This window comes from Suncus etruscus, chromosome 15, assembly GCF_024139225.1.
Source record: "Suncus etruscus isolate mSunEtr1 chromosome 15, mSunEtr1.pri.cur, whole genome shotgun sequence".
In the NCBI taxonomy this organism is placed as follows: Eukaryota; Metazoa; Chordata; class Mammalia; order Eulipotyphla; family Soricidae; genus Suncus; species Suncus etruscus.
Genome location: NC_064862.1, coordinates 52,934,947 through 52,956,543, shown reverse-complemented (window position 1 = coordinate 52,956,543; position 21,597 = coordinate 52,934,947). Strand labels below are relative to the sequence as shown.

The 21,597-nt window shown below is 53.9% G+C and overlaps 2 protein-coding genes across 2 annotated transcripts in view; one reads left to right on the top strand and one right to left on the bottom strand.

Annotated features, from left to right (window-relative positions):
* The window catches only part of SPOCK2 (SPARC (osteonectin), cwcv and kazal like domains proteoglycan 2), an 836,669-nt gene that overhangs the window by 540,401 nt on the left and 274,671 nt on the right, over positions 1–21,597 (bottom strand). The window lies entirely within an intron of this gene.
* Positions 1–21,597, top strand: part of CDH23 (cadherin related 23) — a 343,293-nt gene that overhangs the window by 230,167 nt on the left and 91,529 nt on the right. The window contains exons 15-23 of the mRNA XM_049789257.1: positions 4,308–4,372; positions 5,446–5,683; positions 6,457–6,562; positions 8,752–8,879; positions 12,228–12,300; positions 12,828–12,944; positions 15,796–15,908; positions 16,907–17,014; positions 20,942–21,131. Coding sequence (XP_049645214.1) covers positions 4,308–4,372; positions 5,446–5,683; positions 6,457–6,562; positions 8,752–8,879; positions 12,228–12,300; positions 12,828–12,944; positions 15,796–15,908; positions 16,907–17,014; positions 20,942–21,131 — 1,138 coding nt within the window. The remainder of the gene's footprint in view (positions 1–4,307; positions 4,373–5,445; positions 5,684–6,456; positions 6,563–8,751; positions 8,880–12,227; positions 12,301–12,827; positions 12,945–15,795; positions 15,909–16,906; positions 17,015–20,941; positions 21,132–21,597) is intronic.

Here is a 21,597-nt window from a genome sequence, read left to right as displayed (position 1 = left end):
TAGCCAGTTTTTAAGAGAGATAGTCCAGGCCATGAGGCTTAAGTCCACTTCTGGCAGTGTTAGGCATCGTTCCTGAGCACAGAGCCAGGAGTAGGCCTGGAACACTGCCTGCTGTAGCCCTCAAATGCTAACTAAATAAGCTAGGGCCTGAATGATAGCATGGCAGGAAGGGCATTTGCCTTACACACAGCCAACACAGGACAGACCCCAGTTTGAATCCCTGCATCCCATATGGTCCCCTGAACCTGCCAGGAGCAATTTCTGAGCACAAAGCTAGGGATAACCCCTGAGCACTGCTGGGTGTGATCCAAAAGAAAAACAAAGAAAGAAAAATAAAGAAATAAGCTAATAGAGAAATGCATCTAAATTAGTCAACCAGTCACTTTCTTCTTTTTAACTTTATTTAAAGAAAATATATATTTTAAAAAGAATAGAAAGAGGGCCGGAGCGGTGGCACAAGTGGTAAGGCATCTGCCTTGCCCGAGCTAGCCTAGGATGGAACCCGATTCGATCCCCCAGCATCCTATATGGTCCCCCAAGCCAGGAGCGATTTTTGAGTGCATAGCCAGGAGTAACCCCTGAGCATCACTGGGTGTGGCCCAAAAACAAAACAAAAAAAGAATAAAAAGAAAACAGAAAAAAAGGAAGTGAAGAAAATTATAAAAGTAAGATAAAGAAGTACAGTGTCAAGCTAATTTGTGAAAATTATTATATCTCCAATGAAGTCATTAATAAAAAGGCAGAAGGTTTAGTAAGCTCTTGTTAGCTATTCATTCTTTTAAATAACCAATTACTTTGTGGGGGGATTTTGGGCCACACCTGGAGGCTCTTAGTCATTCCTCCTGGCTCTGCACTCAGAAATCAGTTCCTGGTAGGCTCCAGGGACCCTGGGGATCGAACCCAGATCAGCTGCATGCAAGGCAAATACCCTCCCTCTGTGCTATTGCTCCAGTCCCTTTAACTAATTACCAGTTTGGAGCCAGAGATAGAGTACAGGGGTTAAGGTGTTTTCCTTGCATCCATCTGACTCTAGTTCAATCCCTGACACCTCATAGAATTCCCTTCTAAGCCACACTAGGAGTAAACCCTGAACACAGAGCTAGGAGTAGCCCCTGGGAACTGCCCTGTGTGGCCTAAGCCCACCCCACAAATACATAGCAAACATATATGCACATATTTATTTATATATTTAGCAAGTGCATGGCTAAGCGTCAGTCATTGTCCTTGTGAATTTTTTCTCCGTGATCTATCTTCCCCCTGATTCATATCCTGAACCTGACTACAGGAAGTGGGTACCCGATTCCCAAGGGAGCAGGGATGGATAAGGGGAACTTGGATGATCCTGAGGCCTCTCACCTCCACCCTGGCCCATCTCCAAGTGCTCAGATGATGAGCCTCGGCCCAAGGAACAAGGCCAGCAGTGAAAAGCCGCAGCTTTCCCTGAACTTTGCCAGTGGTGAGCACTGTACTGGAAGTTGCAGAGCACAGAGGAATGAGTTCGACAGAGATGCCCAAGGAGGCAGTGAGGGCAGGTCAAGGGGGCTTTGTGTCTGGAGGAGAAGGAGCAGTTAGGGTGTGTGTGGTGGGGGAGGCTAGGCAGCTCACTGGCATCAAGGGCTGGAGCATCCAGGCCTTGGGAGAGGTGGATATGCCTCAAAGAGGTTCCACCAGCACCATAGGCCCAACACTCAGGAGTGTAGGAAAGCACTGTGAATGGGACCCAAGTGACAACACAGAGGGGAAGGTACTTACCTTGCACACAGCCAACCCGGGTTCTGTTCCTGGCATCCCATATGGTGCCATATTAGGAACTAAAAGTTCCATCATAAGTGATCCTTGAGGGGCCGGGCGGTGGCGCTGGAGGTAAGGTGCCTGCCTTGCCTGCGCTAGCCTAGGACGGACCGCGGTTCGATCCCCCGGCGTCCCATATGGTCCCCCAAGAAGCCAGGAGCAACTTCTGAGCGCATAGCCAGGAGTAACCCCCTGAGCGTCACAGGGTGTGGCCCAAAAACCAAAAAAAAAAAAAAAAAAAACTAAGTGATCCTTGAGCACAGAGCAAGGAGCGCTTGCCAGACATGGTCTAAACCCCCCCCCCCCCCCACACACACATAAACCACACACAAAAGCAATGTGTCTATGGGTCATGTGTCCAGCTGAGCTTTTGAGCTGAGTTCCAGGGTTCCAGGGTAATGGAAGTGTGCCATTGGCCACCAGTGCACATTCTGGGGTGCAGTCAGGATGGGGTCATATGTGTTGGGCATAGCTCAGCTATCCCAGGATATGGGGAGGGCAGGAGGGGAGGAAGACAGGGAGGAAGATAGATGAGACAGACAGGGGCCAGGTATGGGGTCTGCAGAGTGAAAGAAAATGGCGAGCAGCTGGTATGTAGAGCTGTGGGGAACTGTGCATTGGAGGTAGGACTAGCCCAAGGACACTGGGGGCTCCTCAGGGCAGCAGGGATGGGCCGATACTTCCTCCCAGACTCTGTTCCCCCAGGGGTCCCCTGCAAGTTGGCATCAGCCCTTGACTCCTGTCCCTGTGAGAACAGCGTATGCCCCTTCAGCAGCTTCTCAGCTTTTTATTATTCTGCTTTGTGCCTTTGAATAATTCCCATTCCCCCGCCCTCTTCTCCATGGACATATTTTATCCGGTCAAAACACGGTGGCACTGAAGGACTCACAGGCCCTCCCTTGTCAATGGTGTTGGCCCAGGGTGGGGTCAGTGAGGACCCGGGGCCAGGGTCACGGTGGGGGCCAAAAGCATTCTTTGTCTGCAGGAGACCCAGATTTGACTCCTACTAGCCTGTTTCCCTCAAGCTCAGAGCTAGGAGTGATCAATGCCAGGGGGCACCCAAGAGCCACAAAAGAAACTGAACCTCCATGAAATGCAAGAATAAGATGAAAGAGCAAAACAGAAGCTGGTGTTGACAATGAGAGCAGTGGCCACTCGGTCTACCACCCTGAGTGGGTAGGAAAGATGGATATGCTTCCTGTCAATACCAGCCTTCAACCTGTCCCTGTGGGCAGGGGTCTGGGTCTTCGGGTTGAGTGGGCAGCATCACTCAGCTCCATGGTGGCTGTCACTATGCCAAGATCCAGTCTAGGGGCAGAACAATAATAGCACAACTTGGAAAGCATTTGCCTTACACACGACTGACCCAGGTTTGATCCTAGCATCCCATATGGTCCCCTGAGTCAGCCAGTAGTAATTTCTGAGTGCAGGGCCAGGAGTAACCCCTGTGTGCTGCCATGTGTGACTCCAAAACAAAAACAACAACAACGAAAGATCCAGCCACTAAAGGCCCATGCAAGAGCCTGAGTGGTCTCGGGGAAGAGAGAAGCCAGAGAAGGGCCTTGTAAGGGGCTAGGATTCAGGGATGCCCCCACCCTACTCTGCTTCTGCTCCCTCTGACCCCTTATCTCCTCAACTTCCATGACCTGGTTCTGTTCATGTGGGAGATGCATGTGGCCTGGTTGTGGAAGCCATGATATGAAGCAGCATGGGTACATCTTCTGGCACAGCCTCTGGCCCTTCAGTCCCTTTGGACTGCAAGTAACAAAAGACAGTACAAACCAGCCTGTGGGTGACACAAAAAGTAATTTCTGGGGTCCCAGAAGCACCAGGAACTTGCCTGCTCTTCCCCGACTCACCTCTGAGGGCACCTTTGTCTTTCTACTCTGGCCAGGCCCAGTCCCATGGTCCCTTCTGGTCCCTGCATCACTGCCAGCCAAGCACCCAGGTCTCATCCTAACAAGCTCCAGGAGATACCAAGACCAGCAGACAGCCCCTCTCCAGCCTCTTGTTGCAGAAATGGTGGGCAGGCAGCTGATCTAGCACAGGCGCTCGCCAGCTCCATGCCTACCTGCCCTCTGCACACCATGGTTCTATTCCCATGGCTGCAGAAGGCTGGGGAAAATATCTCGAGGGTCTCCCCAAGAGGGGAGCTCATCTATCTTGGAGATTTGGGGGACTGGAGGCAAATCACCGGATGACTCAACCCTCATCATGTAAATCCCACATCACTCATCTCAGGGCTCCCAAGAGAGGATAAGCCACTTGGCCTGGCTTCCTGAAGGAGATTTACACTCCAAACCTAAAGGCTTCTGAGCCGCCTTTACTGTGAAGGGAAAAAAATCGTCCTTTGCTCCATGCTCTCTGGTTTTCCACCAGCAGCCCTGGGACTAATATGATCCACAGCCATGAAAGAATGGCAGATTAGGGTTCTAGAAAGTTCCAACCTGGGCTGGAAAAGTGAAGTGGAGCCTTGGAGGATTGGATGTAATGAATCTTGCTCTTACCTTTCACAGGCCACAGACAATGACGTGGGCACCTTTGGGGAAGTCAGCTACTTCTTCAGTGATGACCCTGACCGGTGAGGACCCACCCGATACCTGACCCCTGGCCCTGGCCCCCAGTCCCTGTGTCACTTCCAGGCCAGAACACCTTGTCTGCTTAGATTTGGGCAGGCCCTGCCCAAGGGCAAGCCCTCAGCAGCCAGTGATACTGTGAGAAATTTGGTCCTGCTGGTAGGAACTGAGTTCCCTTGATGTCTCAAGTGCATGCCTTAGACCTGCAGGGACATCCTCAGTTTTACCCAGACAGCCCCCCAGCTGTGCCCACACTTCAGGAGCCCCCCATTCATACAGGATCACTGAGGAGATTCACCCATATGATCCACGGCATGTGGTCCCACAGGAAAAGCTGCCAGCCCAGGTTTGAGCTCTGTCCCGAGTCCCCAAGGCCAGGCTATGGCAGGGTCTTCACCCCCTGGAAACTTTCCCATGGGTTTGGAGGTCCCCAAGTGAATTTGGCTTGCCTCTGGGCCTGCCCCATGTCAGTCTGTCCCCATCCCTTGCTGTGGTTAAGTGCCAACCCTTTCTCATGGGGCCTCTTATTCTTCAACCTCATGTGGGATACAGAAGGTAGGTCAGCTTCTGAAATCCTGACCACTACAGGGTGTAGCCCAAAAGCCAAGACAGAAAGATACAAAAAAGGTCCTCCTGTCTCTATTCCTATCTCCATTCTCACCTTCCTTCCTATCTCCGTTCTCTCCTCCATTCCAGCCTTCATCTCAATTGTCTTCTCCTGTCCTTTCTCTTATTTCTTGAATTGGGCCACATGGCCCAGAAGTCCCTCCCTAGGGACTCTGTCAGTTGGGCTGTTGGTTCAGTGTGAGGACCCTGTGGTGCTGGGGATGGAACTAGGGTCTGCCACAGGCCAGGCCAGTACCTTAATCTTACACCATCTCTCCACCATCTCCAGCTTTCAAAGGGCCTGACCCAGCCCTCTGAGCTCTGGCTTAGGCCCAGACAGCAGTGCAGAACAGGCCAATCTGCCTTCAACCCTTTCCTGTGCTTCCCCCCTCCCCAGTCTAAGCAGTGGAGCCCACCGAGCTCCGCAGCCTGGCCTGAGTTGACCTGGCCCTGCCTCTCCCACCTGGTGCAGGTTCTCCCTGGACAAGGACATAGGGCTCATCACGCTGATTGCCCGCCTGGACTATGAGCTCATCCAGCGCTTCACCCTGACCATCATTGCCCGAGACGGTGGTGGGGAGGAGACCACGGGCCGTGTCAGGATCAACGTGCTGGACGTCAATGACAACGTGCCCACCTTTCAGAAGGACGCCTATGTGGGCGCCCTGAGAGAGAACGAGCCGTCTGTCACGCAGCTGGTGCGGCTTCGGGTGAGTGAGGCCTGGCCACCCACTTTCCACCCCTACCCTCCTCCTCTTCAACACTCGCTGCAGGAAGTACACCATTCCCGTGGCACTGAAGGTTGAGGGTCCTCCGAGCACCTCCCTCTCTAGACAACAAAGTGGGGCTAGCATGGCCCCATTCAGTCCCGGGACAGCCTCGTGTCCCCTTTGGCATGTCCCTTTGCTGCTCCTGGAGAGAGGAGTTTCCCCTCCTCCCATCCAAGCTCTCCAGGGCTGCTGGGCATGAGCTGGAGATCCCAATTCAGAATAGGGTTGAGGGACAGTGCATACCAGAAGCAAGCTTTTGTTTCTTGTTTTGGGGTCCCACAGTGAGCACCCCATGGTCTGGCCTCCAACCTGAGACTTCATATGGGCACCCACCAGAGTGAAACACCCAGAGGAAGGGACACAAAGGGACAGAGAGAGAGAGAGAGGGAGGGGCCCAGGGGGACAGAGCGGGGTAGAGGGAGGGAGAGATTCAGAAGGAGGGACCTAAAAGAGGAACGCAGAGGAGGGAGCCAGCACTCCCCACTTAGGGTGCCTTTGTGAGACAGACGGGGTAGGAAGAACATGTGGGAGCTTCAGTGAGGGTCACTCAGACAGCTGGACTATGTCCCTCGTGGCACATCTGTGGGCTCCCTTCCCACCTTCTCTAGCTATGGCTGAGCCTGGCTCAGTCAGAAAAGGCCCCTCCCCTCTTCCTCCTTTTTGGGGTTTGGCTGTGTTTGGCTCAAGGCCCCTCTCTGCCCTGTTGTCCATAGGCCACTGATGAGGACTCTCCGCCCAACAACCAGATCACCTACAGCATCGTCAATGCCTCTGCCTTCGGCAGCTACTTTGACATTAGCATGTATGAAGGCTATGGAGGTACGTGAGGGCCGGGCACTGGGGGACTAAGGAGGTGAGATGCACGAAAGCAGGGGGCTGGTGGTGGGGATAGGGCTGTGCTGTTCGGGGGGTGCTTAGTTCACTCAGAACACACACTCACACCTGTGGGCTGGAGCAGCCTTGACCTTAGGAACTCTCCGATGGGATCGGCCCAGCCCTGTCTCCAGGTGGTGGTCCTTTGGCAGCCTCTGGCATCACTATGAGCCCCAGGACCTGTAATTCCCACCCCAGCTGTTGGGTAAATCTGGGGCAGAGTGCACCCTGGGTGCCAGTCATGACCCATGCAATCGTCTCAGGCTGTGTCCTTGCCTGGGTTGCTCTAGAGTCTAGAAGTCTATAGTCTAGACTCAGTCCTGTCTTGACCTAGTCCCTCTGCCCTGAGCCCACAGCCCTTCAGGGACAGCCCCAAGAGCAAGGGAGGACACAAATCCAGAGCCCAGAGCAGAAGGCATTCTGCTGGGTCACCTGGAGCTTTTGGCTACCTTGCGCCTGTTATCTCAGCACCTTCTGTTGTATATGAAAACATTTCCATAAGATTATTCTTTGCCTGTTGTCCCACCTTGACCTTCCAGGTGGGGGCGCTGTTGAGAGCAGAATAAATAGTTTGGGGACGAGGTGTTGGGGGGTCTTTCGGCAGAGTTGGCTGGGTGGCTCCAGGTGTTTTTTGGAGCTAGCAGCAGGCTGACAAAGGACTCTCTTTGCCCAACCTTTTACCCCTTAACCCTCCTGTCTGTGCGGATTATTTGCTGTGGATAAATATTACCAAGATCTCCCCCCAAAAGGGGAGAAAGGGATGGGAATCAATTTCTCATTCTGGGAGCTCTCTGAGGATACACAAATAACAAATAAAGGAGTATACAGGACCCCACACCTTCTTTCCTACAGAATCAGTATCCAAAGCCCTTTGGCATGGCTTCTTTATGGCAACTCTCTCCTTTATGACACATGTGTTTGTGCCTTCACAGCATCTGTTTCTCCAATCCAGACCCTTCTGGCCTGACCCTGGGCCCTGCTGCAGTTTGTGTTAGTCTAGCAGATAAGGCTCTTGCTTTGCATCGGTATTCGAGCCAGATTAGAACCAGGGCCCTCCTATAGTTCCCCTAAACTCCAGGAGTTTAGCACAGAGCCAGGAGTTTGCCCTAAGCACTCTGGGGAGTGTATCCAAAAGATTTTGTGTTAGCAAAGCCACATCCAAGTGTGACCCACCAGTGTACATGTGTGCTCACTTGTGGCTAGCTGTGAGGGCTCCTCTGGACAGCCCCCTGCCTTTCAGGAAATCCTCACACCTGAAGATGGGGTTAGAGACCCCCAAGCAGAGAGCTACTAAGTATTGCAGAATGTGGGGCCCCACTTGCCTTCCTCCTGCTCTACCCTATGTGGTCCAAGAACTGCGACTTGGAGAAGTGTGGGGACTGTCCCCCCATTCTGCTGTCAGAGCTACTTCCCCTGTAAACAGTGGAATCATTTCTCACCCTGGTCTCCTCACCTTGGCCCCTGTTCTTTTCCGTCCCATGCTCCCCTAGGCCACTGCTGTTGATAATGCCTCTGCTAGCTAGCTAGACCCCCCACAGCCTGCTCCTGAACCTCTGTGCCTTCCCCCAAAACAGCACCCCCATTTAAGCCTAGGGAACCTCACAGGGAAACTCCGAGAGAAGTGATGGGGTATCTGTTCTCTCTACCTTGGGTGCTAGGGGTCTCCACCCACCTTCAGGCAGAGTTCTGTGGCTTTGTACCCTAAATGTCAGATTAGAGAGGCGAAGGAGAGAAAAGGAAGAGAGGCAAAAGCCAGAGGCACTCCAGGCACTGGATGGCTGATCTCTGAGTCTGTGGAGGGTGTATGGTGCTGGGCACAGAGGGCAGACAGAGACTTTCTGCTGCCTTTGGGAAGCTCTGCACTGACTGGCACTGCTGGTAGAGTGGGGATAGACAGACAGAGGCACAGCAGCAGCCGGGGACTGAAATCCTTCCCAACTCACGGGGAGGAGTAACTTTGGGCAAATCTACAAGTAGCAACTAAGTGGCCCCAGTGAGAGACCTTGCTCTGGACAGGCTCTCTGTGCGGGAGCTGGCAATGGTCAGACCACCAGGCTCCCCTACCGTAACCAGACACCGAGAAGAGTCCTGGTTGAACAACATCTAAACCCTGCCACTGTGCCCCCTCATTCTAGTGATCAGTGTGAGCCGGCCCCTGGACTACGAGCAGATCCCCAATGGGCTGATCTACCTGACCGTCATGGCCAAGGACGCTGGCAACCCCCCTCTCAACAGCACTGTCCCTGTGACCATTGAGGTGTTTGTAAGTGTCGGGGGCACAGCAGGGGCGGTGGGAATGCTCCTGAGCACTGGGGCTGGACCTGTAGGATGACCAGGCCCAAGGTTGGCCTTCCAGAGCCCTGCTCAGGGCCTCCTCTGATGGGGAAGCAGATCTGGGATCCAGCCAAAAGTAAACTCTGGGAGATCTTTTATTTCTTGCATCCTTCCAGAACAGTCAAGGAAATTATTGCAGTATTTCTCTCCCACATACTCTCCCTCCCTCTCACTCTCTTCCCCTCTTGGTCCCGCTCTTTCACTGTCTTTTTCTCTCTCTCTCACTGTCCCCCACTCTATCTCTCTTACTCTCACTTGATCCCTCTGTCTTGCTCTCACTCTCACACACCATCTCTCACTTGCTCACTTGCTCACTCTCTATTTTTTTTTTCTTTTTTTGGTTTTCGGGTCATACCCGGCAGCTCTCAGGGGTTACTCCTGGCTGTATGTTCAGAAATCTCGGCAGGCTCGGGGGACCATATGGGATGCCAGGATTTGAACCACCGCCCTTCTGCATGCAAGGCAATCACCTTACCTCCATGCTATTTCTCCAGCCCTCTCTTTCTATTTTTTACATCCTCTTTCCTCTCCTCTGGAGACCTCAACAGGCCTGAACCAAGCCCTGCAGAAGGGACAGGACAAGCACTACTTCTCAAGGCTTTCATGCCCAAAACAGCAGCCCTGATCATCCCTGCGCTGCTTGTTTTCAGCTTCTCCCCTGACCCTGAGACACCCCTCATGCATGTGCAGGCATTCATGGGTCCTCAGGCCTCGCTCTAACAGATGCTCAGGAGGGACATTGCTGGGCTGCAGGGCCGTGAGGCCTACTGTCCCACCTTTGCTACCCTGAGTCTGGCCTTATTCTCTCTCACCCTAGGCTGAGGCTGCAGGCCAAGCATGGGGGCATGCACTGGGTTCCTATCTGGGTAAAACCCCTGACTTGCTGGCTGAAAGGGGGCCCTGGTGATTATGCAGATGTGCCCGAGAGACAGCAGGGAACTGCCTAGCTGAGCACAGGCCTCACACAGAGGAGTTTATATTCCCTCCCCAGGCTTTGGGGCTCAGGTAGGGCAGAGAGAGAGACACTCCATAAAGCTGAACCCCAGATGGAATGTGGCTGCTGCTGGCCCCTATCTGGTGGACCCCAAATCCAGATTCCTGTTCTCTCGCATGCCACCCACCTGTCCTTCCTAGAACAACCCCTCTCAAGTCTCACGAATTTCCCAGCTGCTTTCTTTTGTTTGGGGGGTCAGTACCCAGGGGCTTCCCCCAACTCAGTGCTTGAGGGACTAGGAGGCACCCCAGATAGAGCCTTGGGCTCCTGCCTGCAGTGTCTGCTCAGCCCTTTGGGACATGTCCCTGCACCCAGGCTTCTTTCTAGGACTAGGTAGTCTTGATGGAGTTGGTCCAGGCTGCTGTGCTTACAGATGTCAAGCGAGGGTGCTGATTCTGCTCTGGGCTCTTCCCTCCTGGGAGCTTGGTGCCAGGAACCACCCCAACCCCAGCCCCTTTCTCATCTGTGTCTCCGTTCAGGAAGGCACTAGAGGAGGCCTGTTTCTCTCTGTGCCTCAAATGGATCTTCAGCAGAGATAGGCCCTTGGAAGGGCCCTAAATCCCTTTTATTTCCTGGAAGTAAGAGTGGCCTGCTGAGCTCGAAGAGGTAGTACAATGGAGGAAGTAATTGTCTTGCACTCAGCAGACTCCAGTTCAATTCCTAGCACTGCATATGGTCCCTCGAGCCTGCCAGGAGTGATCCCTGAACACCTCCAAGTGTGGTCCAAGTTCACCCCCAACAAATAAGCATGGACAGGAACATGAGCTTTGATGCCAGGGAGCAGCGGGATCTCCATATGCAGGAGTTGAGGGCAGGAATGTGCCTCCTGTCCACTCAGCAAGCAATGTGTGGACTGGCCAAAGGGCCACTTCTGTCTAGCAAGACAGTTTCTAGTTTCCCCCAATACCACCAAATCAAGCAAGGCCTCCACCCTCCCTGCTACTCCCTGCTATTCCTGACAAGGAGAGGCAGAAAGGAGAGGAAGGAGGAAGAAAGGGGAGGAGGGGTGCTCTGTCCCCAGGATCCGATTGTTTCCAAGGACAGCCCTTGAAAAGGTCACTGCTGGGCTTGATTTCCCACCTGGATGGCTCTTAAGTGGCTGTCACTTGCCCCCTCCCTCAAGGGCCTTTTCTCTTTTTCTCTCAGTTGCCCTGCTGGGCTGCTGCAAGGCAGGGAGAGGTAGATGGAGCAATGGGGATGGGGGTGGGGGGGGCTTCTCCATTGCTTGTTGGTTTTTAATAAAGAAGTCAAGCTCAGTTGTGGATTTCCCATTAGGGGACAATCAGCTTTTGTGGAGAGAACTACTGAGCAAGAACTAATAGTGAGCCAGGCCAGGGAAATATAGCTGCTAACATGGGTCTGCCTCACGCTTCGTCACTGACATTCTCAGTGTCGCAGACTGCAGCCATGCGGAAGGTTCAGATACCCACAGAAACGGAGCTACGGCCAGGGGAGGACAGGAATGTTACTGGAACATGGGGAATCATGAGAACCTGAGCACCGTTCTCTGGACTGAGGAGAGAGGGGACTGGGGAGCAGAGGCTTCGTGGTACTGTCTGACATCCAAGTTTAGACTGGAATTCCGGTTCTTTCTGGACCGCACCTGCTGGCAGGATGGGGTTCTCTGGAGTCCCACGGGTGCCAGGGAGAGCAGAGTGAGCAGTCCCCCCCATGTGCATACATGAGCCTGCATATGTGTATGAGAGAATATGTGTGTGAGTGCACATGTAAATATGTACATGTATGCATATATGTGTGCATATGTGTCTGCAGCTTCAACTCTGGGACATGCCTGACCCCTCCTGGCCACTGTGTATCAGCATGTTTTGGTGAGAGGCTCTCACCCTCCTGTCTATGGAGGTGGGGGGCCCCCACATATTCTCCTTCATCTCAACAGAGCTATGAGGGAAGTTGTAAGTAGGTGTCCATGTGGGGGCTGCTGAGCTGAGGAAGAGGCTGCTATGGAAATAGGGTAACCAAGATGGCGGCCTGCACAGAGAGCCAGGGCAGCTACATCGGGGTGGACTCCCCACTGCCTCCATCCTTCCTCTCACATCTTCCTGATCCCACCCCGCATTCCTGATCTCCACCCCATCTTTCTGGTTCCCCACCCCGCATTCCTGACCCCACCACATCTTCCTGACCCCCAGCTGTCCTGCCTTTTGTGCTGTAGCTCCTAGCCTGGCCATACACTGAGGCTCCAGTCTCGGTGTTGGCTCTGTCCAGCTGACCCCAGTGCCCGCCTTGCCTGACCCTCCTGCAGCTGGTCCATTTGCCTTGCAGGATGAGAATGACAACCCTCCCACCTTCAGCAAACCTGCCTACTTTGTCTCAGTGCTGGAGAACATCATGGCAGGTAAGGGTGGGGTGGTGGTCTGGGAGGACTCGAGTGTGTCCCAGAAATGCAGGCATGGCCCCTGCTTCTGAGTTGGGAGAAATGCTGTTCTCTAACATAGATATTGATCTATATACAGCCCCCTAGTATAGATACAGCCCCAAACTGGCTACTCTCTGGGTCTTGTGGGGCAGCTGGGAAGGCAGTTCCCTGACTAGGGATCTCAGTGATGGACAGGAAAATAAAAGCCTTCACTGGATGGTGAAGAGAGAGTCTAGTCCCTTACAAGAGCCTTGGAGAATGAGAGGGATTCAGGTCAGATCAGTGCATCTACCCTCAGGTTGCTTCCTTTTCACGGCCCAGCTGAAAGCTACCAGATCATTCTGTGCAGTGATGCTGGAGTGCTCAGAGGAAAGGGAGCCCAGCACCCCTCTGCAGAATCTTGGGCCCTGTAGAGAGCAGAGGTCCTGGTCTCTGGGGCACCATGGCAGGCAGACTCCCTCTGCCTTACACTGCCTGATTCCTGACTTACCTGTGTTCCCCACCAGGCGCTACTGTGTTGTTTCTCAATGCCACCGACCTGGACCGCTCCCGGGAGTATGGCCAGGAGTCGATCATCTACTCCCTGGAGGGGTCCTCACAGTTCCGGATCAATGCCCGCTCTGGTGAGTCCTGGTCTGTCCTGCCTTCTGCCCTTTTCTCCATACACTCTAGACACAACTAGGATCAACCCATATCTTTCTTTCCCAGGGAACCCTCTTTTATGGGGATAGAGAAGTTTGGGGCCATATCTAGTTGTGCTCAGGGCTTACTCCTGGCCCTGTGCTTAGGGATTGAACCGAGGTTGGCCATGTGCCTATCCTACTCTAGCTCAGTCTTCTTTTTCCTTCTCCCATTATTTGAGCTCACTCTCATATACCCGAGGTATGTGCTCTACCATTGAACCATGTTCCTGTAAAGTGTGGGGACCAGGGACCCTAGTTTTTTTTTGTTTTTGTTGTTGTTGTTGTTGTTGGTTTTTCGGCCATACCCAGTGACACTCTGAGGTTACTCCTGGCTATGTGCTCAGACGTGATTGGGCGCATTCAAGGTGGTATGGCCGTAGACAGCTATGCGCTCAGAAATCCTGACTTGGGGGACCATATGGGATGCTGGGGATCAAACCACGGTCCATCCTAGGCTAGCGCACACAAGGCAGATACCTTTCCGCTGATGCCACTGCTCCGGCCCCAGGGACCCTAGTTTTTATGCAAGCCTGTTTGGAGCTGGTATTCTCCCTGAAACATTAATTTGAGTTATTGCTCTTACCTTGCCCCAAATCATAATGTGTGTTTATCCCTGAAAGAATAGGTTGTTGCTCAATGATGACATGTCCTGTTGCATTTCAAAAGCACCTGTTCTATACAGCTGGCTAATGTTTATCCCTAGGGATGCCTTTCTGCAGCCCCAAGTGTGCCCATCCTGCTGCTGCTAAACCCCATTCATGAACCTTTGTTCTTCTTAATACAGTGTGTGCCTTGGTTTCCCTGCCTGCAAAGTAAAGTTTGTATGAGGGCTGTTGAGTAGATTCAGGTCATTGAAACAGAACTTTCTTGGAGTTGTCCAACACTTAAATCATTGTTCACAGGATGAGGTTTTGAATCTTCCCTTAGACCTTCTTTGCCTGGGTGTCAGTCTCTTCCCTGTACCTCTTCCTTCCTTCCTTCCTTCCTTCCTTCCTTCCTTCCTTCCTTCCTTCCTTCCTTCCTTCCTTCCTTCCTTCCTTCCTTCCTTCCTTCCTTCCTTCCTCCTCTTCCTGCCCTTCTTCCTTTTTTCCCTCCCTTTCCCTCTCTCCTTCCCTCCCTCCTTCCCTCCTCTCCCTTCCTTCCTTCTTCCCTTTCTTCCTTCTCCTTTCCTTTCTTTTCCTTTCTTTTTTCTCTCTCTTTCTTTCTTGCTTTCTTCCTTTCTCCCCTTTCTTCCCTCCTTCCCTCCCTCTTTCTTTTCCTCCATCCCTCTCTCCCTTCTTCCTTTCATCCTTCCCTCCCTCCCTTTTCCTTCCCTCCCTTCTTCCCTCCCTCCCTCCCTCCCTCCCTTCCTTCCTTCCTTCCTTCCTTCCTTCCTTCCTTCCTTCCTTCCTTCCTTCCTTCCTTCATTTCCTTCCTTCCTAACCACTTCCAATAGTGGTCACAATTACTCCTGGCTCTGCCCTCAGAAACCACACCTTGGGATTGGGGAACCCTATGGTATGCTGGGGTCTGAACCCAGGTCAGCTGCATGCAAGGCAAATGCCCACCCTGCTGTACTATTGCTCTGGTTCAAATTTCTTTTTGTTTGTTTTGGGGACATACCTGAAGGCACTCAGGAGTTACTCATGGCTCTCCAGGTCAGCCCTGTGCAAGGCAAATGCCTTATAGCTACGCTATCACTTCAGCCCCCAAATTCCCATTTCTTGTGTGTGTGTGTGTGTGTGTGTGTGTGTGTGTGTGTGTGTGTGTGTGTGGTTTTTGGGTCCACCTGGCAGTGCTCAGGGGTTATTCCTGGCTCCAGGCTCAGAAATTGCTCCTGGCAGGCACGGGGGACCATATGGGACACCAGGATTTGAACCGGTGACCTCCTGCATGAAAGGCAAACGCCTTACCTCCATGCTATCTCTCCGGTCCCAAATTCCCATTTCTTAATAGGGAAGAAGCTATCAGAGCTGCTACATGTGCAAACTCAATTCCTGTGACTGAGCACAGTGATATCCAACCTCGTTTCCACCCTGGGGCCCTGAGTAAGGACCCAGTTGTGCTCTGACTGCCTAAACTCTGCTGCTGAGGCCACTCCAAAGCGCCTTCTCCTTTTCCTTGGAGCCTCTAGCTCAGACCAGCTCATGCTACTTAGAGAAGCCTTAATTGGATCTAATTTCCTAGCCAGGAAGTTCCATCTGTCACGTCGACAAGTTCATGTCTAAAACTTTTTCGAGATTGATTTCTTCCTCACCCTGCCAGTGAATCCACACAGGCCCAGCTAGGAGCGTGGCTTGGCGGGTGAACCTTGGTAAATAGGGACCTGACTTTCACCCACTCCCTCTCTGCCTGCCCCCCACACCTCTCTGTGCAAGCCAGAGAATAGGCCGAAAGGGCAGGAAGTGGGTGAGGAGGCATTGGTGGGGAGAAGGGCCTCACACCCTCTGGCTTACCATCTTTCTATTATGACGGAGAAAGCAGATGCCAGGGATTTAAGTATCTAGTCCTCGGTCACACCACAGGTATCTGGTCACTTGCCAGGGTCCAAGGCAGCCTCAGCCCACATCTCGGCTCGGGGTCCTCATTCTCTTTCTTCCAGGAGGTCCAGCTCTCCATTGCCAGCACACACAGAGACAATGTACACACACTCTCATGCACACGCACTTCCATGTGCACACAGATGCTCATGAAGCACCCCATTGCTTCTCCCTGCATTATACCTTTCCCCCATCTCCCTCCCTCTCTCTGGCTCCCTCCCACACCCCTTCCCTGAATCCATGCCCCCCTTTTCTCTATACACTCCCCTTAGGCGAACTCACCACCACCTCCCTGCTGGACCGGGAGGCCAAGTCTGAGTACATCCTCATCGTGCGTGCTGTGGATGGCGGCATGGGCCACAACCAGAAAACTGGCATTGCCACCGTGAGTGCCGGGTGGTGGGGCCAACTCCTGGGTCCTGAAGTGGGGCAGGGAGGGGGTGCTGAAGGGGCAGGTACTCCTGTACCTCGAGCTCAGATCAGACCAGGGCTGCAAGCGCTGGGTCTTACCTTACTCCTAGGTTCTCCCTCACCCCCAGGCCCTACCTCTCCCTACCCACTTTACTATCTCTCCACCCCCAAAAAAACTTATTTTCAAACTTTTATTTATTTTGGGAGTCAAACCCAGCAGTGCTCAGGGTTCATTCCTGGTTCTGCACCCAGATTACTCCTAATGGAACTCAGGACCTCAAACTTAGATCAATCATGAACAAGGCTAGCAAACACCCTGCCTGCTCTGTCCCCGGACTCAGTTTTCTCATTTTCTGGGATTCTGCTGGAGGGCTGTGACCCCCAGAGAAGGGCAACAGGGGGTCACAGTAGGGACCCTCTGGATCCCCAGAGTCTCTTTTCCACCCTCTCTCCATTGTCATCGGCACCCCCCACCACCACCGTCTTGCCCAGCAGAGAGGCTGCGTTGATAGCACTTGGCCAGACACTTGGCAGAAAGTCCCCGGTGCCCTATTCAGTCCTGAGAGGTGCCTGCGGGAAGGATTTAGAGCCCATAAATAATTTACCTGGGTGACAGGTGAGCAGGGAAATTGCTTGGCTTGTAGCTAAAGGGACTCTTAGGAGTGGAGCCTGGAGCAGAGCTCAAAGCCCAAACCCCCTGCGCCCTGTCAATCACCTTCAGCCTCCACTCCGCCGGGGCGGGTTAAGTCTTGGTCTCAGGAAGGACTAAGGTGTCCTTTCTGCAACCCCCTCCCCCATGATACCCTCCACTGTCTAAGGGCCCTAGAGCTCCTCCCGGCCTGGGGAGCTCTGGCCAGGTCTGGGGGTGAAATGAATGAACTTGAGGCCCCCCCCCCACGACCCCCTCCCCAGATCTCCCCACTCTGACCCTCTGCAAGGCATGTTTTACAGTGCCCCCTGGTGGCCCCACAGGTTAACGTCACCCTTCTGGACATCAATGACAACCCCCCTACGTGGAAGGATGCCCCTTACTACATAAACCTGGTGGAGATGACACCCCCGGACTCGGACGTAACCACAGTGAGTAGCGGCACTGCTGCCCAGCTGCCCACCCAGGGCCCCCCCCCCCCCGTGCATAAAGGACAAGGATCTGAGATGCTACCAGACACAGGGCGATTGGGTTGTGGATTCTGATACCCCACCAAAAAGGGAAGCTAGTTCTGCCTGCAGCACTGCCCCAGGACTCCCACTCTCTTCCTCTCCCCTCTCTTACCTCTCCTCCCTTACCTCCCTTCCTCCCCCACTCTCATCTCCCCTCCCCTCTTCTCTCCTCTCCATCCAGGGATTGACCCCTCCCTCATTCTGCACAAGCTCCACCCTACCCCCCATACCTCCTGTTCACCCCTTCTGTCACTGCAGCCCTCCCAGGAGTCCATCCTCCCCGGTACCACCCAAGCAGAGGGTTGAAGTGCACCCAGGGTCTTCCTGTGTGGGAATTTTCCGGTTTGCCCATGTGTGCAGGTGTCCATAGATATCAAAGGGGTGTGAGTCCAGGGGCATCTAAGGGTCCTTCTGAGGCCAGGCCTTGTGTGTGAGGGGGTGCAGTCTAGTGTGAGGTCAAGCCTCAAGCCCAGGGTGGGACACACCACCCCTCAGCTGTCTCCCACCTCACTGCCCGCCTTCCCCCAACACACACACTCTGGATTCCATTTTTGTGTGCTCGCTCACCACACGAGTGCCTGGGGAGCCTCATTCCTTGGCACCCCCCTTCTGGCCCTGCTCTTCCCAGGCTGCCCCATCCTCTCCCGGTTTTCCCCTGAAACGGCCCCACACTGCCCTGCCTCTAAAGCTCTGCCCTGTTCAGAGCTGGGGGTTGTGGCTGCATATATACGTGTGTGAATGTGATTATGTGAGTGGTATGTGTGTGTGTGTGTGTGTGTGTGTGTGTGTGTGTGTGTGTGTGTGTGTGTGTACAGGTGCCTGCTCGGCAGCAGGCTGTATGTACTAATAATCCAGTCACCTAAACTTTAGTTCCCTGTCCTGTGGCCCAGGAAAAGAAACTCACTCTTGCCTCCTGCCCCACAACCTTCTCAGATAGAAAATGGGTCCATCAGTTCCTGGCAGCTGAATTGCAGCAGAATGTGCCCAGACAGCTCTGTTGTCAGTCAGCACCAGTCAAAGCCTCCTGCACCCCTGGGGAACCCCAAGTGTCCTCCTCACCAGGAACACTTGTGAATGGTGGCTTGTGAACGTCGCCGGGAAATGACACAGGGACCAAGCATGTGTTTTGCATGTGGGAGAGCTGGGTTTGATCCTGGCACCACAGGCTCCCTGAGCACAACGCAGACCCACCCCACCACACAGAGCAGGGAATAAGCCCTGAGCACCATCAAGTGTGGCCCAAAACAACAAAAGTGTTTGTGAATGAAAGTTGTCTTTTGGTTTTATTTTTTGAACCATAGCTGGCAGTGCTCAGATCTCTGTGCTCAGGGAATACTCCTGGCAGTTCTCGGGAGCATATGGGGTGCTGGGAATTCAATCCTGGTCAGCCTCATGAAAAGCTGGCATCCTCCTACTTAGTCTTGTCCAGCAGCAGGCAGCCTCCCCTCTCCTCCTCACCCTCCTACACTGCTCTAAAGTCCTCTATGCCAAGGAAACTGAGGAGACTTTCAGGGTTTTCTCCCCTCTGCTGGGGATGGGTGCCCTTGGGTCTGAGGCTCAGAGGTACCCCAGAGTCCCTCCCTTTCAAGTACATGTGAGACAGTGTGTTCCTGCCTCTTGTATAGGGAGGCTGTGGGGGGGGGGGTCTGTGTGTGTGCCAAGGGTCCCTCCAACCCAGGGCCTGCCCCCTCCCCTTTGCTTCCTCCTGAGACTTTGGCTGAGCCCCTCCACTTCCTCCACCACCACCACCCCCCATGACCGCTCCCACAGCCTCCTTCAAGGACCTGGCTTATGGGCATTGATTTAGAGCCTTTCAAAGCCCTCCAGCAAAATAAAGGAGAGGGGAGAGGGAGAGAATTATTCCCCGTCAGGCCAGGAGAAAAATGATGGGCGTGAAATGGGAAATAAATGAGGCCAAAGTGGTGTGATTCTGCACAACTGCCTGGCAGGGACCCCGATCTAGGAGTGATCCACAGCCAAAATCCAGGGTCCACTGCAGCGGGGGTCCCTGGGAAACAGTCATAGTGGGTACTCTAGGCCTGGGGGTGTAGCAAGAGGACAGAGAGATGCACCCTGTGTGACACTAACCTCAGGATCCTCCACAACAGACTACTGGTCTGCTCCGTGCCTCTGTTTCCCCATCCAGGAAAGTGGGGTGTGCAGGATCTCCTGGCTGTCAAAAGGCTCCTTGGAGAAATGCAAAGCTGGCAGGTTACTGGTGCCTCAGTGTTCCCAAAAGCCAACTATGGGATACCTGCGTCTTCACTGGCGAGGTTGGGGAAACTGAGGCAGCAAGCCCGTGGTACAGTGAGGGGTTCCAGGAAGGGAGGTAGTGGGGGCCAGGTCTGCCTCCCTGATGAGACAGAGGCCACTGTGAGGTCCTTGGCCTCTGGGGCAATCCATCTGTCTGTTCCGCTCTGGCAGCCCCAGACACAGCAACTGAGAAGTCCGCCAGGGACAGGCTCATTCCGTGGCTGAAGCACATAAGACTCCAGTGCAGGTGATGAAGGAGCAACGGGGCCAGGTGGTGACAGTCCTACACTCTGAAGTTAATCGTGGCTCTGACCCTGCCTGAATGGGCCTTGGGGACTGTGCCCTATACCCACCTATCTGCCCGGACCACCCTGGTCTTGGTCCTTGGCAGCAAGGCAGGCGATATTGGGTGCCCTGGGGAGGGAGTTCTGCCTGCTGCTGGTCTGATTGAATTGGTGCCCGCCTGCCAAATCCCCTCCAACCTGGGAATTAGGGAGAGCTGGGCCCCAAGAGGGCCCCCAGCCAGGTCAGGCACCCCTTTGTGGAAGGTGCTCAGGGGCTCACAGGGGTTAGAAAGTTCCTGGGCCCAGAGTGTCTGGGGTGGTTCTTATGAGCTCTTCCTCCTACGCTTAGGAACAGTGTTTGCTCCTTGGCGACACCCAGCTCCTCCTGAAGCCTCTCCCACCTCAGTCTATCACTGCCCCCTCAGGGACTCACCTGCAATCCAGGAGACTTATCCAGGACTCCCTTATGTACCCCATCAGCCTGGTATCACAAACACGTGATTCTTTTCAAATTACCTCAAAATCAAAAACAAGAAAGGGAGGGGAGGGAGGACTTGATGAGCAACCACATACCCCAAATCAAGGATTTCTTTGGGGGTGAGGGTTGGAGATTTGGGGCCATTCCCATTGGTGCTCAGGATCACACCTGGCTCTGTGCTTAGGGATCACTCCTGGCAGTATTTAGGGGGAGGGACTATATGTGGTGCCAGGGATGGAACCAGGGTCAGCTGCATGCAAGGAAGCTGCCTTAACTTCTCTACTAACTGCCGTGTCCCCAAATCAAGGCTTTTACCTTTTTCTCAAGCCCCAACAACAGCTCAGCCATGCCCCCAAGACATTCCTCCCCCATCCTAAAGAGTCCCACAGCCACGGATGGAGCCTTCCTGTTCTCAGCCTGCCTGGGGGAGGACCAAAGCACGTTGACCCTCAGAAACACTCTGGGCAGACTGAGTCGCTGCTCCTTCTGGGAAAGGCTCCAGCAGTGCTGAGGTGCAGGAGCTGATGTGTGCCCGAGCACTGTCAGATGTGCCAGCTCGTGTGATCCTTGTGGCTGGGTGGGGTGACCCTTGCTGGCTCCACTCCAGAGACTGAGGCTGAAAAGTGACTTGCCCAGGTCTGCTCTGCAGGATCGAGACACAGAGGAGGGTTGATTTGAGCCTCTTCGTCCCGACCCCTACCCAAGTCCCAGCTGGAGCTAGAGGAGCGGCCATTCCCTGACTCTCTTCCCTAGAGGGTTCGGGTCCTGGGACGCAGCTGGGCTCCTTCTGACCTGGGCTCAGGAACGGGTGACCCCTCTCTTCTCTGGCAGGTGGTGGCCGTGGATCCAGACCTGGGTGAGAACGGCACCCTGGTGTACAGCATTGAGCCCCCCAACAAGTTCTATAGCCTGAACAGCAGCACTGGCAAAATCCGCACCACCCACGTCATGCTGGACCGGGAGAACCCCGACCCTGTGGAGGCAGAGCTGATGCGCAAGATCATTGTGTCCGTCACAGACTGTACGTGCCACGCCCCTGTTGTAGACCATGCCTTGCCCATGGCCAGGCCTTTCCTGAGACCACAACCCCAATATTACGTCCATGTCCCTGAGAACATCCCCTGTCCTGTAGTTATGCCCCATGGCCACACCCCCATTCATGGCCATGCTCCCCGAGGCTGGGCTGACCTGCTGTGTCTTTTTTTTTGGGGGGGGGGGGTCCACATTTGGCAGCATTCAGGGGTTACTCCTGGCTCTGCGCTCAGAAATTGCTCCTGGCAGTCTCGGGGGACCATATGCTGGGGATCGAACCTAGATCAGTCCCAGGTTGGCCGCGTGCAAGGCAAACACCTACCTCTGTGTCATCTTTTGGTGGGTGGGGAAAGAAGTTTGTATGCATCCAGCATTGCTTACTAGGGGCTTACTCCTGGAGGGCTCGGGATCCATTTCCAGTATTGCGGTTCAGACCTGGAGGGCCATATACAGAT